This window comes from Theobroma cacao, chromosome 7 (genome assembly GCF_053813885.1).
Source record: "Theobroma cacao isolate CCN51 chromosome 7, ASM5381388v1, whole genome shotgun sequence".
Taxonomy (NCBI): domain Eukaryota; kingdom Viridiplantae; phylum Streptophyta; class Magnoliopsida; order Malvales; family Malvaceae; genus Theobroma; species Theobroma cacao.
Window position 1 is genome coordinate 6,598,140 of NC_142645.1, and position 13,430 is coordinate 6,611,569.

General features: G+C 34.5%; 2 protein-coding genes and 1 pseudogene across 2 annotated transcripts; 1 reads left to right on the forward strand and 2 right to left on the reverse strand.

The window, feature by feature from the left end:
• Window positions 1–353: 353 nt before the first annotated feature.
• LOC18594097 (RING/U-box superfamily protein) lies at window positions 354–2,918 on the forward strand. Its single transcript, XM_088808484.1, has 5 exons — window positions 354–1,197; window positions 1,450–1,814; window positions 1,979–2,080; window positions 2,174–2,341; window positions 2,489–2,918. Exons 1-5 carry the CDS (start codon window positions 390–392, stop codon window positions 2,633–2,635), a joined length of 1,590 nt encoding a protein of 529 aa, XP_088664610.1. The 5' UTR covers window positions 354–389; the 3' UTR covers window positions 2,636–2,918.
• Window positions 2,919–3,375: 457 nt separating this feature from the next.
• Window positions 3,376–4,928, reverse strand: LOC108662843 (UDP-glycosyltransferase 79B2-like). Its single transcript, XM_088807837.1, has one exon. It carries the CDS (start codon window positions 4,893–4,895, stop codon window positions 3,528–3,530), a length of 1,368 nt encoding a protein of 455 aa, XP_088663963.1. The 5' UTR covers window positions 4,896–4,928; the 3' UTR covers window positions 3,376–3,527.
• Window positions 4,929–11,562: 6,634 nt separating this feature from the next.
• On the reverse strand, window positions 11,563–13,108 carry LOC18594100 (UDP-glycosyltransferase 79B6 pseudogene; annotated as a pseudogene).
• Window positions 13,109–13,430: the final 322 nt, after the last annotated feature.

Sequence of the window (13,430 nt, forward strand, 5' to 3'; positions counted from 1 at the left end):
GCTTTATGCTTTATGCTTCTGGTGAGATAGACTCATCTATTACAAATTCTAAATAAATAGATAAGAAGGTGTGATTAGAAAGTAATGCTTTTCATGCCTTGTGCTTTGGCTCTTAAGTTGGATAAATAAGATATTAGTCCTGTTTTCAGATTTAGGTTGAATGTGTGACGAAGTTTCATTTCCTTTTGGTTTGTTCTGTGTTGGTTCGAACTTTTTTTTACAGATTCACTTTAGTAAATGGATAAATGCATGGTGGCCAGTTATCATTTTTCTGTTTATTAGATGTCAACTATAATGTGGTTTGTCATTCTGAACTGAGCTTGAGTTATGTTCTTATCCTTTTGTCTGCGAAGCAGGGACAAATTGCAGCAACAATTTATTGGAACAGCATGGGCCAAAGAAATATGATATGTCCTAGTCAGATGATTGATTTAGAAATGGATCAGCGAGGCCAGGGATATCTCCATCATGAGCCCTGCATCTTTTTGGGTGGCATAACAAACTACCCACCACCTGATATCCAGATGGCAGTCACAGCTCCAGGGAACACAACTAGTCTTGATACTCGTCCTTTACCCGAGCATTATGACAGCAGTATGTTCTATGGGTTCCCCCAGTACACTGGTGTTCAGCATCATCATCATTCCCCAAATCTTGATCTTGGTATAGGAAGTACATCCAACTTTTACATTCCCTACGTGACTACCCCTTCATCCAGTGTTCCAGTAAATCATGGACCCACGGATCAGATGCCATCTTCCGGCAATTATGGTCTCCTAGGAGTTTCTGTAGATGAATATGGAAGGAATTGCCACTTCATGGATAATGTTAGAGGGTCGTATAAGAGAAAGAATTCTGAAGGGATCCCAGGAAATTTTCAGCATTTTAATGCTCCGTCAAGCTCCAATTCCTCAATTACACAATTAAACAACAGGCATCCCGATGGGGTTGGTGCAGTTGATACTGCATCCTTCGCATTTCCTCAGTACAGGGGGAATGGCCCTCCACCAGTCAGAGAAGCAGGATCTCAAAGAAGTGTCAGGAACAGGTTAGGAGCAACTGCAATGGATCCTGTTTTGATGCATGGTGCTAACCATTTTTTTCAAGGAAATTACATGGGTCAGCCCTTTCAGCCCACAATAACAGATGGAGGTGCTTCAGCTTGGACTCAGGCTCCTGGTGTTCCTTATATGCATGGTAGTTTCTTCATCCGTCTATTCTTTCCTACTGGGGTTGTTACTTTCTATTTAATGTAACCCTTGTTAGGAATTTTTATTTTACATAACGATTTTTTAAATATATCTTGTCATAGAAAGCAGCTTCCATGTAAATGAGGTCATTTAGGAATATGTTTTATCATTCAAAAAAAAAAAAAGAAAAAGAATTTAGGAATATGTTTGACCTTGAAACTGATTACCTTGGACTCATCACTAACTTGTGTTTTTGCAGGTAGCAATGTTGGTGGACCTATGGAGAGTAGGCATAGAAGTTCCACAAACTTTTCACATTCTTCTCCTCTTGACATTCGGAATCATAACTTCCATCACCCTGCACCACCTATTGAAGGAGTAAGAGGCCACAGCATTAATGTTCATCCACAAGTAGCAGCAGTTCCGTATTGCTTTCCAGCAAGTTATGGCTCACAGAGCACCATGAATGCTTCACAGGATGGTTTGGAGATGGGGCGTAGGCATCTAGGACCAATTCCACCTACTGGCTTTAGGATATACCACTCTCGCCGAGAGGGTGGTGTTGTACCTGAGACAACTCTGAGACACCGCAATCTTCCTCACCTGAGAGTTCTTCCACCTGATGTCAGTACCTATTTTTTTTCATGTCTGCAATGTGTTTTCTGTTCATCTTTTGTATGTGTTTCTTTTTTGAAAGAAGGATAAATGAGTTAGTATATAGATGACTTTGTTTTTGGTAATTTTTCTGTTTATAATTATGCTGATATTTTTTGGCTGATTTGGTGCAGGGAGTTGCTGTACTGGAGTTCCCAGAATTTTATGAAGAAGTAGGGAATTTAATTGATCATCACAGAGATATGCGCTTGGATATAGAGGACATGTCTTATGAGGTAAGTTGAAGTACATTGTTTTTGTTTTGTACTGCATGGTTTTGACTTTATTTTTACTGACCACTTACTGGAAAATTTGCTAAATGACCACAGGAGCTGCTTGCTCTAGGTGAGCGGATTGGCAATGTCAACACTGGGTTGCCAGAGGAAGCCATTACAAGTAAATTGAAAACAAGAACTTATTCAACATTTGCCATAAATATTAATCTGGAAGAAGCAGCACCCATCGACCAGGAAACTGATTCTTGCATTATTTGCCAGGTAATTTTGAGTGCTTAGAGCAAGTGTTATGCTTGGTTGAAGAGCTTGAATTGCACATCTCTTTCTCTCTTCAAGTTTGAAGTACTTTTTAATCATGCATCGCACTTCTAACATATGGCATTTGCCGTTTTTATTGGAATTTTGCAGGAGGATTATAAGAACCAGGAGAAAATTGGAACTCTTGATTGTGGACACGAGTATCACGCAGATTGCTTAAAGAAGTGGCTGTTCGTGAAGAACGTATGCCCCATCTGCAAATCTGAGGCATTAGCCACAGGGTCCAAGGATGTATAAAACATGGGGTCACTTAATCAAAGCAAAAGTAATAAATTACATGAAATGGTTGATGGTGGCAGAATCAACGAAGGAAGCACTCCCCAGATGTCTTATGACTAATCTGTTTACTATAACTAAATTGATATTTTGTCGAGTATTTTGTACATGAACTTGCAGATATCTAACAGACAGTCAAATCATTTATTTGTTGGCTCTGTAATTATCAAACAATTGTACAGACTCTCATTATGCACTCCCATGCTGTAATATTAACTTTCAGCTATAATGTGCTTTTCCATTATTTTTTCTTTTACTTTTTTAAAATTCTTCTGTAATAATATGTTGAGTTTGTCACATTTTTGGTTATCTGCAGGATCAGAGTGTTGTGTTTCATTCATTATATTGACTTATAGCAACTTCATGTGATTAAAGTAATTTACTGTCAAGGTAATTTGTGGGATGCCTGACTCTTGATCATATTCAGATTTTACTTATTTACTATCAAGGTAATTGTTATCACTCACCAATTATTTGAGGATCCACTAACATTATTTATATATTTTTGTCATGGAGCAAGTAACTATTGACTTCATACACTGTTGACGTTTAAGGGATTTGGGTGAGAGAAGCTTAATAGAAAAAGGAGAGTATGATGAAGTAGATATAATTTGTTTTCATCCCCTACTGCTATTCAAATCATTTAGACATTAATAAATACAGAAAACTTTCTAAAGCCAGGACATTAGAGGTTAAGAATATTGAAGGAAATTAAGAATAGACTTATGGTATTATATATGTCAGATTGGCATCTGACAGACATTAAGAAAGCTAAGCACAAACACCAGTAAAACAGGTTTACTAAACTCGGATTCTAAATTGGATTCTTCTTCTTTTGCAATTTGGATCTTAATTATTTGACCAGATCTTGCAGACCTTTGATGAAGTTATTGATATATTCTTCTTGAAGATCTCTGTTAGAAAGAATCTTCTTGAGGTTGGCATGGTTTCTCTTCAACAGACCAGATATTTCGTTGTCCTTGTCCATCACCAACTTAATGGCTTTGCTCAAGTTCTCCTTGGAAATCTTGCTGTTTTCTCCTTTTTCAGCTTCAACAGCAACCTTGAGTTCCTCTGCCATTAATCTGGTGTTCAGAACTTGATCTCCTAAGCGGGGAATCAACACAATTTGGCAGTCACTGAGCAAAGATTCCCACATGGTTCCCGGACCACAGTGATTCACGAAACACCCAATAGATGGGTGACTGAGTAACAGCTCTTGGGGAAACCAACCACCATGCAGCAACCCTCTTCCTTGAATCCTTTCTTGAAACCCCTCAGGCAATGCCTCTTCAATCCTTGTGCATCCGTCTGGTGGTGTTAAAGCCACCAAGAAAGGTTGCCCTGATAACTCAAGCCCAAGAACTAACTCTTGAAACTCCTCCTTTTGCAATGTAATCTGGCTCCCAAATGCACAAAACACCACAGAACTTGGCTCAAAGTTGCTTAGCCAACTAGCCCATTTGTCTTCAAGCTGCGTGGCATTTGTTTCAGGGAGGCAAGTCCCCGTTAGCATTACAGGCTTGCCGAAATGTTGAGCAACATAGTCACAGTAAGGTCCCTCAATTTCACGGTGAGCCCTAAAGGCTATGACATCACTGTCATTCATGCTAGTTATTATCCGGTCCCGAAATGACAATCCTATTCCAAAGATTTTCAGCGCACTTGTCAGAAAGGAAGCCTCTTCAGCTCTGAGTTTCACCTTGGAAGAAGGATAACCAGGAGGAACTTCTATCAACTCTTCTACAGTCATTTCCTTTGTAACTTTCTTTGTCAAGAAATAAGCGTGTGCGGCTGCAGTCACCACGGCATAGTAAATGGACTTGATGTCGATTTGGTGCGCCAAGGCTGGAATCCAATACCCGAAATCATAGAAAACTATATCAGGCTTTATAGACCTTAAAATGGCTTCAACTTGATCTCGTGTTTGATCAAATGCAATAGCAAACAAGCTATGCAGTGGTAGAGGAACATCGGATGTAGTTTGGGCGCCTGGCAGGATACCATCTACATGGGAAACAACAAGAGGAAAGAACTGAATAAGATTTGGATATTGGTTAAGTTGTTCCAACTTTGGCTGTGCTCCTTTAGGCAATAAGAAGGAGACCTCGTGGTCTTTCTCAGCAAGCTTGTTTGACAGGTGAAGGAAAGGGATGAAATGGCCAAAGGAAAACCATGGAAACATGGCTACGTGAAGCTTGGAGGTGTTGGAGTTTTTCATCTTTGCCTTGCAAACTGTGTTACTGTGACTGAGTTCAAAGGAAGTTATATATAGGGGTATTTTTAAAAGTACCCTTTAAAGATAAGATACTTTTAAAAATAACTTTCTTTATAATTCTAACTATTTTTAGCTAAGTTAGACAAAATTACCCTTAATAAAATAACACGCTATGTTGTTACATGTCATGTACAAAAACATATGATACGCTATGGTTAGGTTGTTACATGCCATGTACAAAAATATGTGACATGTCATGGTTAAGTTGTTACACGCTATGTTAAAAAAAAATACTGTTGTTACACGTCATGTACAAAAACATGTTACACGCCATGGTTAGGTTGTTACATGCTATGTACAAAAACATCTGATATACCATGATTAGGTTGTTACTCGCCATGTCGAAAAAAAATGTTATTGTTGCACTCCATGGTTAGGTTGTTACACGTCATGTTGAAAAAAAATACTGTTGTTACACGTCATGTACAAAAATATGTTACACGTCATGGTTAAAAAAGATTATTACATGCTATATTGAAAAAAAAATATTGTTGTTACATGCCATGTTGAAAAAATATTATTGTTACACGTCATATTTAAAAACAATTTGTTACACTTTAATGCTTAAAATATTGTTGTTATTTATGAACCAAAACTTCAATTCCTCTCAACTCTCTTCTTTTTTTTTTTTTTTAATAATTTGGCGCCAATTAAAGTGTTTCTAATATGTTTTCATAAATCAAAACACAAATTTTTTTTATCTAAAACACCTATTTCAACTAAAAATAAAAAAATTTCTTTTGAAAACCTAAGTTTATAAATTTCAAATTTTTGAGTTTATTGGTGTTTAGGTCTCGAATTGATTCAATTAAGAACTATTTCAAGCATCTAAGATCATTTTTACCATTTTAATTTTATCCAAAATACCTACAAATCAAATTCTCCAAATAGCTACTCACCAAAGCACATCAAAACCATTACTTGGTGTCTTGAAAACACAAGAAAGAAAAATCTAAAAACGCGAGAGAGAGAAATCGGAAGTATAGCAGACGAATGTCGAAGAGAGAAATTGATAAAATTTGAGAGAGTAGGATGGTGAGAGAGAAATCAGAAGCACAAATAGAAAAAAATTATGATGAATGATTTAATTTATTTAAAATAGTTTCAAAAGTATTTTTGTCATGATTAAATATAATTAAAAATAATTAAATTTATTTTAATAATTATTTTTAAAATATTTTTATTAAAAAAAGTTATTCCTTATAATTTTCTCTTATATATATCAACATTATGTGCCTGACAAAACTGCTAGAAATTTTGTCGGCATGGCCAAAATGCAAGTCATCATAGTAATTGCCATGACAGCATCCAAATTTATATAAGACCCTACTTGACTTGACGTAGACATCCTTTCACAGCAGAAAATGGGTGGAATAATTATCAAAAACCTAAAATTTTATTTTATTAAATTAATTAAATAAGTAAACCGTTATATTAACTTTACATGAAATAATTTAAATAAGGTGGGGCAAGGTGGGGCTCCTTTCAATGGTACAAATGCCTTTAATGAGAGGACACTAGGAAATGATCCCTTCATCAATATGATCCACTCATACAAAGCCCTTCTTAAATTAAAAGTCACTTATGACATTTGGTATTACGTTAATAATTGAGTTCAATGCTGGTAGGAGCTCAACAACTTGATGTAACAATATTTATGAAAAAAAGAATGTAGATTCGTGGTTGTAAACGTGTCGCTGGATATTGTGCATTTATTTGTGTTGAATTATTGAGTAAGATGTATTCGATTAATCAAATGAAATAGTTGATTTAAAGCATAGTATTTCATGTAATTTTGTTTAACTTTAACACGTTTTTACTAAATGAAAGTTCAATCGGATGATATGAGTTTCTAATCAATTCGATATCCATATTATATTAGTGCAATCCAATTCCAAAGATTTTTGGGCTTAATTGTCTCAATAGCAGCCCCTTCAGCTTTGTATCTCACCTTGGAAGAAGGATAACCAGGAGGAAGCTTTATCAGCTCTTCTACAGTCATTTCCTCTGTAATTTTCCTTGTGCTATGCGCGTTTGCGGCTTTAGAGAACATGAAATAGCCAATGGGCTTGATGCCGATTTGGTGAGCCAAGGCTGGAATCCAATTTCCCCAAATCATAGAAAACCATATCAGGCTTTGTATGGCCCTTAAAATGGCTTCAACTTGATCTCGAGTTTGATCAATTGCAATAACAAGCAAGCTACTTAGTGGCTGAGGAACATCAGATGCATTTGTTTTGGATATGGCAATTTCTGCGAGAATGGAACTAAGGAACTGGGGGATATGAAGAAAGAAGTCACGACTACGAGGGAAGAGATGTGGAGTATGAAGTCATATCAACTATTGCGCTGATCCTCCAACATGTGAAGCCGGCAACCAATTTAGAGGCTTCATCACAGTAGTCGGGCCCTTTTAATAGTAAGGAGGCACGACTGAGGGACAATGATACTAGTTAGATTATAAGTTTATTTATTTATATATTTTTTATTGATTGCAATATCGAATAGTTTGTAATTTTTTATTTATTTTTATAAAAATCAAATATTTTTTTTATAAATATTAGTATTTTTCAATATTATTATTTATTTGTATTTGCATTATTCATTTGGAATGACAACAAGAATGAACAAAACCAAACAATTTCAATGGTCCTAGAAAAAAAATGGTTTCAGATACATTCCACTTTATTACTAATGGAATTACCAATTGATATAGCAGTTTACCGACGGAATTATGTATAGCGTTAATGATAGAATAAACTTCATCATCGGCAGAAATGAAGACATCATCGATGAAAACTACATCCATTCGAACTACTGAGCTTCATTAGCACTTCTGTTCAAAATTCTGTCTATAAATTACTGGCAAAATTTGCCGATGAAATGCTATCAATATAGACCAATCATCCCTCCGACGGATTGGATGCTTTGTTGACTGAGTTTTCGATAGAATATTCTGTCAACAATTTTTCAACAAAATATTCAAATACTGATGGCATGCCCTTTACCGGTGGTGATATTTTCTATGAATTTTGAATTTTTATCAACGGAAATTTTCATTGGTAAAAGTGTTAAATTTGGTAGTGGAATAGCACCTGAGTATTAGTTCATTGGTTGGTGCATTATCCCCTACCTAAAGAGTAGGGTTCGAATCCCCCCTCTTTTAATTATAAAAAAAAAAAATAGTAGTGAAATAACTATCGTTAATCAAAATATCACTTGTTATTTCATGTCACATGATGCTAACATGACATGTTGAAAAAACATAATGACATTATTACGTGATATTTTTCATGCTTTGTGTCAACGTCATATGAGTATAAAAACTACAAAATGACATTTTAATTAATCACAGTTAGTCAATCTTTAATAAAAAAGATCTATATGAATTAAAATAAAAGTACAGGTTTTTAATTTAACTTAATAAAAAAATAAATTTTTTTAATAACTTAGGATTTATTGCAATTTGGGTTTAGGTCTACATTAGTTTATAGATGGGTAACAATTTATTGCAATTTGCAAGACAAATCTTTCATTCCAATTTGAGGGATTCTTGACTGTTAATCATATTCAGATTTTATTATCAAGGAAAATACATCACGCACCAATTATTTGAGAAACCACTAACATTGTTTATTTATTTATTGTATGGAGCAATTAACAATGAGTTCATGCACTTTTGGACTTTTGAGGGATTGGGTGAGGAGAGATGCATAAAAGAAAATGAGAATATGATGGAATAAATATAGTTTGTTTTTTTAATACCCCAACTCAAAAATACGATTACATTATTATGTTTCCAAAATCTTAAACTTGATAAATAGGTTTTATTAAAATTACTTATAAAATATTTGAGCGTATAATAGAATAGTTGTATATTAAGGACCTTTTAGCAAATAGAGTGGTTTTATTTTAATTGGAGTCTGATTATATTATCATGTTAAAAAAAAATAGTTATATCTTATCATATTTTAAAAAGAAAATCAATTGATTTTATTTAAGTCAATTTTAAAAAGAGAAGTAGTCAGACAAGTTTAAAGAAAAACAGGTAAAGTCAGTTTATTTTATCACATATAAGGAAGTTAAGGTTAGTTTTTATTATCATGTTTAAAGAAAAGAAAAAAAATACAGCAAAAAAAATTATTTGGGAGAAACTAATCCTATAGAAGAAGGTAGAAAAAGGAAAGATTTGTTTAAGAAAACAGTGATTAAGGTATGATTAGGTTTTGACTTTAGTTTATGTTTTTTTAAATTTCGTTCAAATTCGGTACTGTTCTGATGACTTTTTAGTGGTATGATGGGTAAAAATGGAAAGGTCTTGAAAAGATCTTTCCAATGGTTTATGTAGCATCTCGTTTGGCTTTATGATTAAAAAGATACGAACTTTTGAAGTTGATTGGAAACCTGATTTTAATAGTTTTGACGATCCAACTTTGAGTCAACGGAACTTCATATTCTGGTAACATTTTGGGTTATTTCTTTGAGGGCTTTTGCAGTATGAAATGAGGTGTTTAATTTGGTGTCAATGGCTTAGTTAGGGCTTCCTATGTTAGGAGAATTAAAGTCTCAAAATAGGTTCGTTGATATTAAAAACCCAGAAATCTGAGTAAGTCTGATGATTTCTAAAATTTTGGCTTTTGAAACTTGAGAATCTTGTATTCTTTTTAATCAAAACAAATTTTGGCGTTATAGTATGATATGAATACTTCAAATTGGCGTTGAATTTATCATTGGAAATAATTCGGGTTAAGAGTTATCAGTGTTTGAAGTAAGCCAAATGGTCATGAAAATATGAAATTTCAAAATTTATGAGAATCCATTTTTCATTATTTCAAAAATTATTCTTGACCTATATTCAACCTATTTTGATAGAAACTTCAGAAATTTAAGCTATTTGAATTTTAGTGAATTTTATTTATGAATAAATATTTATCTGATAAATTAATTTGAATTGACATATTTTAAAAATTTTTATTAAAAATCTTCAGATCTAATTTTTGATTTGTATTTAAAATATTATTACCCAACCTCATATTGTTACTGATTTTGTACTATAATCTATGAGTTTCTAAGTTTTGAATATTTTATGTATTTATAAATTATTAAAGGAATAAAAATTGATTTTCGATCAGAAAAAAGAGGTGCTGCACCCTAAATGCCTTAGAATGACCACCAAAGAGTCGTGGTTCGTTTTGATAGGTTAGCAATGCTGGTTTCTAATTTTGAGTATTTTGAATTAATAGACTTCAAGAAGATTTTAATTCTTTGTCTTTTGATTTTGGTTTTAGCGAATCAAGTAAGTGACAAATATCTCTTCGGTGTTTTCATACCCTAAAATTTACCTCAATGTGATTTTCATACTTATATATGATATTTTGTCCTATGATTTGTTAAATCGGGTGAGCATGCTAATAAATGTAAGTAAATATGATCTCTATGCTGATTTTTGGAATATGATTTCGATTTTTGTTTTGGAACATAAGTTTTATCATTGTATGCATATATGATTATCTTTATAATATTTAATTTGAAACGATTATGTTTTTGATAAGCATGAGATAGTGGATACACTATTTTGAGAAATTCGAGTAGTACAAAAATATATGTTTCTGTTTTGTCTCCTAGTATGGTTATGTTATGATCCTGCCAATGGGGGTTAAATGTTGACCATGTCGACATATATTTTGTGATTAGAAATCGATCTCCCAACCGCACCATTAGTTACAGAATAACGATATTTGTGATATCTGTTCAGAGCAGCCAATGATTGCTTCTGATATGATTATGACCCATGTCACAAGGGTTAATTGTGATTTCGATACGATTATGACCCATGCCACTAAGGTTAATAATGGTTTCTGCTATAATTATGACCTATGTCGTAAGGGTTAAGTATGATCATAGTATGTTATAGGAGACCAATAAAAATTTGAAATTAATGTGAAATTATGTTTTGTTCTGTTATTTGAAAGTTTCGAAATTGTGTTAGTTATGTTATTGGAAGCAAAATTATGTTTGCTTTTATAATTTAAAAATAAAATTTTGAAATATATGTTTCTGAATGAGATTACTCAAAATTTTGTTTTGACACCTATATATGAATTAGTAATTTGGGCTTAAATGTTTTGAGCATGCTTAACCCGATTGAAGGGATGTCCGTTACTTACTGAGTGGTTGTACTCATTCCATTAATTTTCATCATTTTACAAATTTCAACATCTTTGCATGTTTGGGAGTTAGACTTGCTTGGCAAGAGTTTTGGTTAGCAAAATTAACGTATGCCCTTGAATAATTATAAGCTTTGATGTGAGTAATTAGTTTTTAGTTTATTAAGCAGACGTTAGCTAGATCAGAAATTTTGTATCATTGGGGGATTGTATGTTAATATTATATTTTGAGACTTGAAATTTTGTGAGGTGTCAACTTTGAAAAGATTGTGGAGATATTATATTGATTAAGTATGATATTGTTGCCTTGCATGCTTATAGAATTTGTCTCATAAGTATGTGACGTTTGTTATGTTCTAAAACTTCGAGTTTGGAACGTGACATTTTTCATCCCCTACCGCTATTCAATTCATTTAGAGCCAAGACATTAGAGATTAAGAATATTGAAGGAAATTTACAATGAACTTATTGCATTATATCAGATTGGAATCTGATAGACATTAAGAAAGCTAGGCACAAACACCACTAAAACAGGTTTACTAAACTCGGATTCTAAATTGGATTCTTCTTCTTTTGCAATTTGGATCTTAATTATTTGACCAGATCTTGCAGACCTTTGATGAAGTTATTGATATATTCTTCTTGAAGATCTCTGTTAGAAAGAATCTTCTTGAGCTTGGCATGGTTTCTCTTCAACAGAACAGATATTTCATTGTCCTTGTCCATCACCAACTTGATGGCTTTGCTCAAGTTCTCCTTGGAAATCTTGCTGTTTTCTCCTTTTTCAGCTTCAACGGCAACCTTGAGTTCCTCGACCATTAATCTGGTGTTCAGAATTTGATCTCCTAAGCGGGGAATGAACACAATTTGGCAGTCACTGAGCAAAGATTCCCACATGGTTCCCGGACCACAGTGATTCACGAAACACCCAATAGATGGGTGACTGAGCAACAGCTCTTGGGGAAACCAACCACCATGCAGCAACCCTCTTCCTTGAATCCTTTCTTGAAACCCTTCAGGCAATGCCTCTTCAATCCTTGTGCATCCGTCTGGTGGTGTTAAAGCCACCAAGAAAGGTTGCCCTGATAACTCAAGCCCAAGAACTAACTCTTGAAACTCCTCCTTTTGCAATGTAATCTGGCTTCCAAATGCACAAAACACCACAGAACTTGGCTCAAAGTTGCTTAGCCAATTAGCCCATTTGTCTTCAAGCTGTGTGGCATTTGTTTCAGGGAGGCAAGTCCCCGTTAGCATTGCAGGCTTTCCAAAATGTTGAGCAACATAGTCACAGTAAGGTCCCTCAATTTCACGGTGAGCCCTAAAGGCTATGACATCACTGTCATTCATGCTAGTTATTATCCGGTCCCGAAATGACAATCCTATTCCAAAGATTTTCAGCGCACTTGTCAGATCGGAAACCTCTTCAGCTCTGAGTTTCACCTTGGAAGAAGGATAACCAGGAGGAACTTCCATCAACTCTTCTACAGTCATTTCCCTTGTAACTTTCTTTGTCGGCAAAAGCGCGTGTGCGGCTGCAGTCACTGGGGGATAGTAAATGGACTTGATGCCGATTTGGTGCGCCAAGGCTGGAATCCAATACCCCAAATCATGGAAAACTATATCAGGCTTTATAGCCCTTAGAATGGCTTCAACTTGATCTCGAGTTTGATCAAACGCAATAGCAAACAAGCTATGCAGTGGTAGAGGAACATCGGATGTAGTTTGGGCGCCTGGCAGGATACCATCTACATGGGAAACAACAAGAGGAAAGAACTGAATAAGATTTGGATATTGGTTAAGTTGTTCCAACTTTGGCTGTGCTCCTTTAGGCAATAAGAAGGAGACCTCGTGACCTTTCTCAGCAAGCTTGTTTGAGAGGTGAAGGTAAGGGATGAAATGGCCAAAGGAAAACCATGGAAACATGGCTAAGTGAAGCTTGGAGGAGTTGGGGTTTCTCATCTTTGCCTTGCAAACTGTGTTACTGTGACTGAGTTCAAAGTAAGTTATAGATATCAACAGACAACATTGTGTGGCAGACAAAACTACTACAAATTTTGTCGACATAGCCAAAAAGCAAGTCATCATAGTAATTACCATGGCAGCATCCAAATTTATATAATACTTGAATTAGACATCCTTCAACAGCAGAAAATGGGTAGAATAATCATCAAAAACTTAAAATTTTATTTTATTAAATTAATTAAATAAGTAAATAGTTATATTAACTTTACATGAAATAATTTAAATAACTACTTGCGTATAAAAACTTAAATAAGATGCGGCTCTTTTCAATGGTACAAATGCCTTTAAT

Coding starts and splice junctions, on each gene's coding strand:
- LOC18594097 (XM_088808484.1), top strand. CDS start 390: ATGGGCCAAAGAAATATGATATGTCCTAGTCAGATGATTGATTTAGAA. Junction 1,198..1,449: donor TGGTGTTCCTTATATGCATG/GTAGTTTCTTCA, acceptor GTGTTTTTGCAG/GTAGCAATGTTGGTGGACCT. Junction 2,081..2,173: donor TAGAGGACATGTCTTATGAG/GTAAGTTGAAGT, acceptor AAATGACCACAG/GAGCTGCTTGCTCTAGGTGA.
- LOC108662843 (XM_088807837.1), bottom strand. CDS start 4,895: ATGAAAAACTCCAACACCTCCAAGCTTCACGTAGCCATGTTTCCATGG.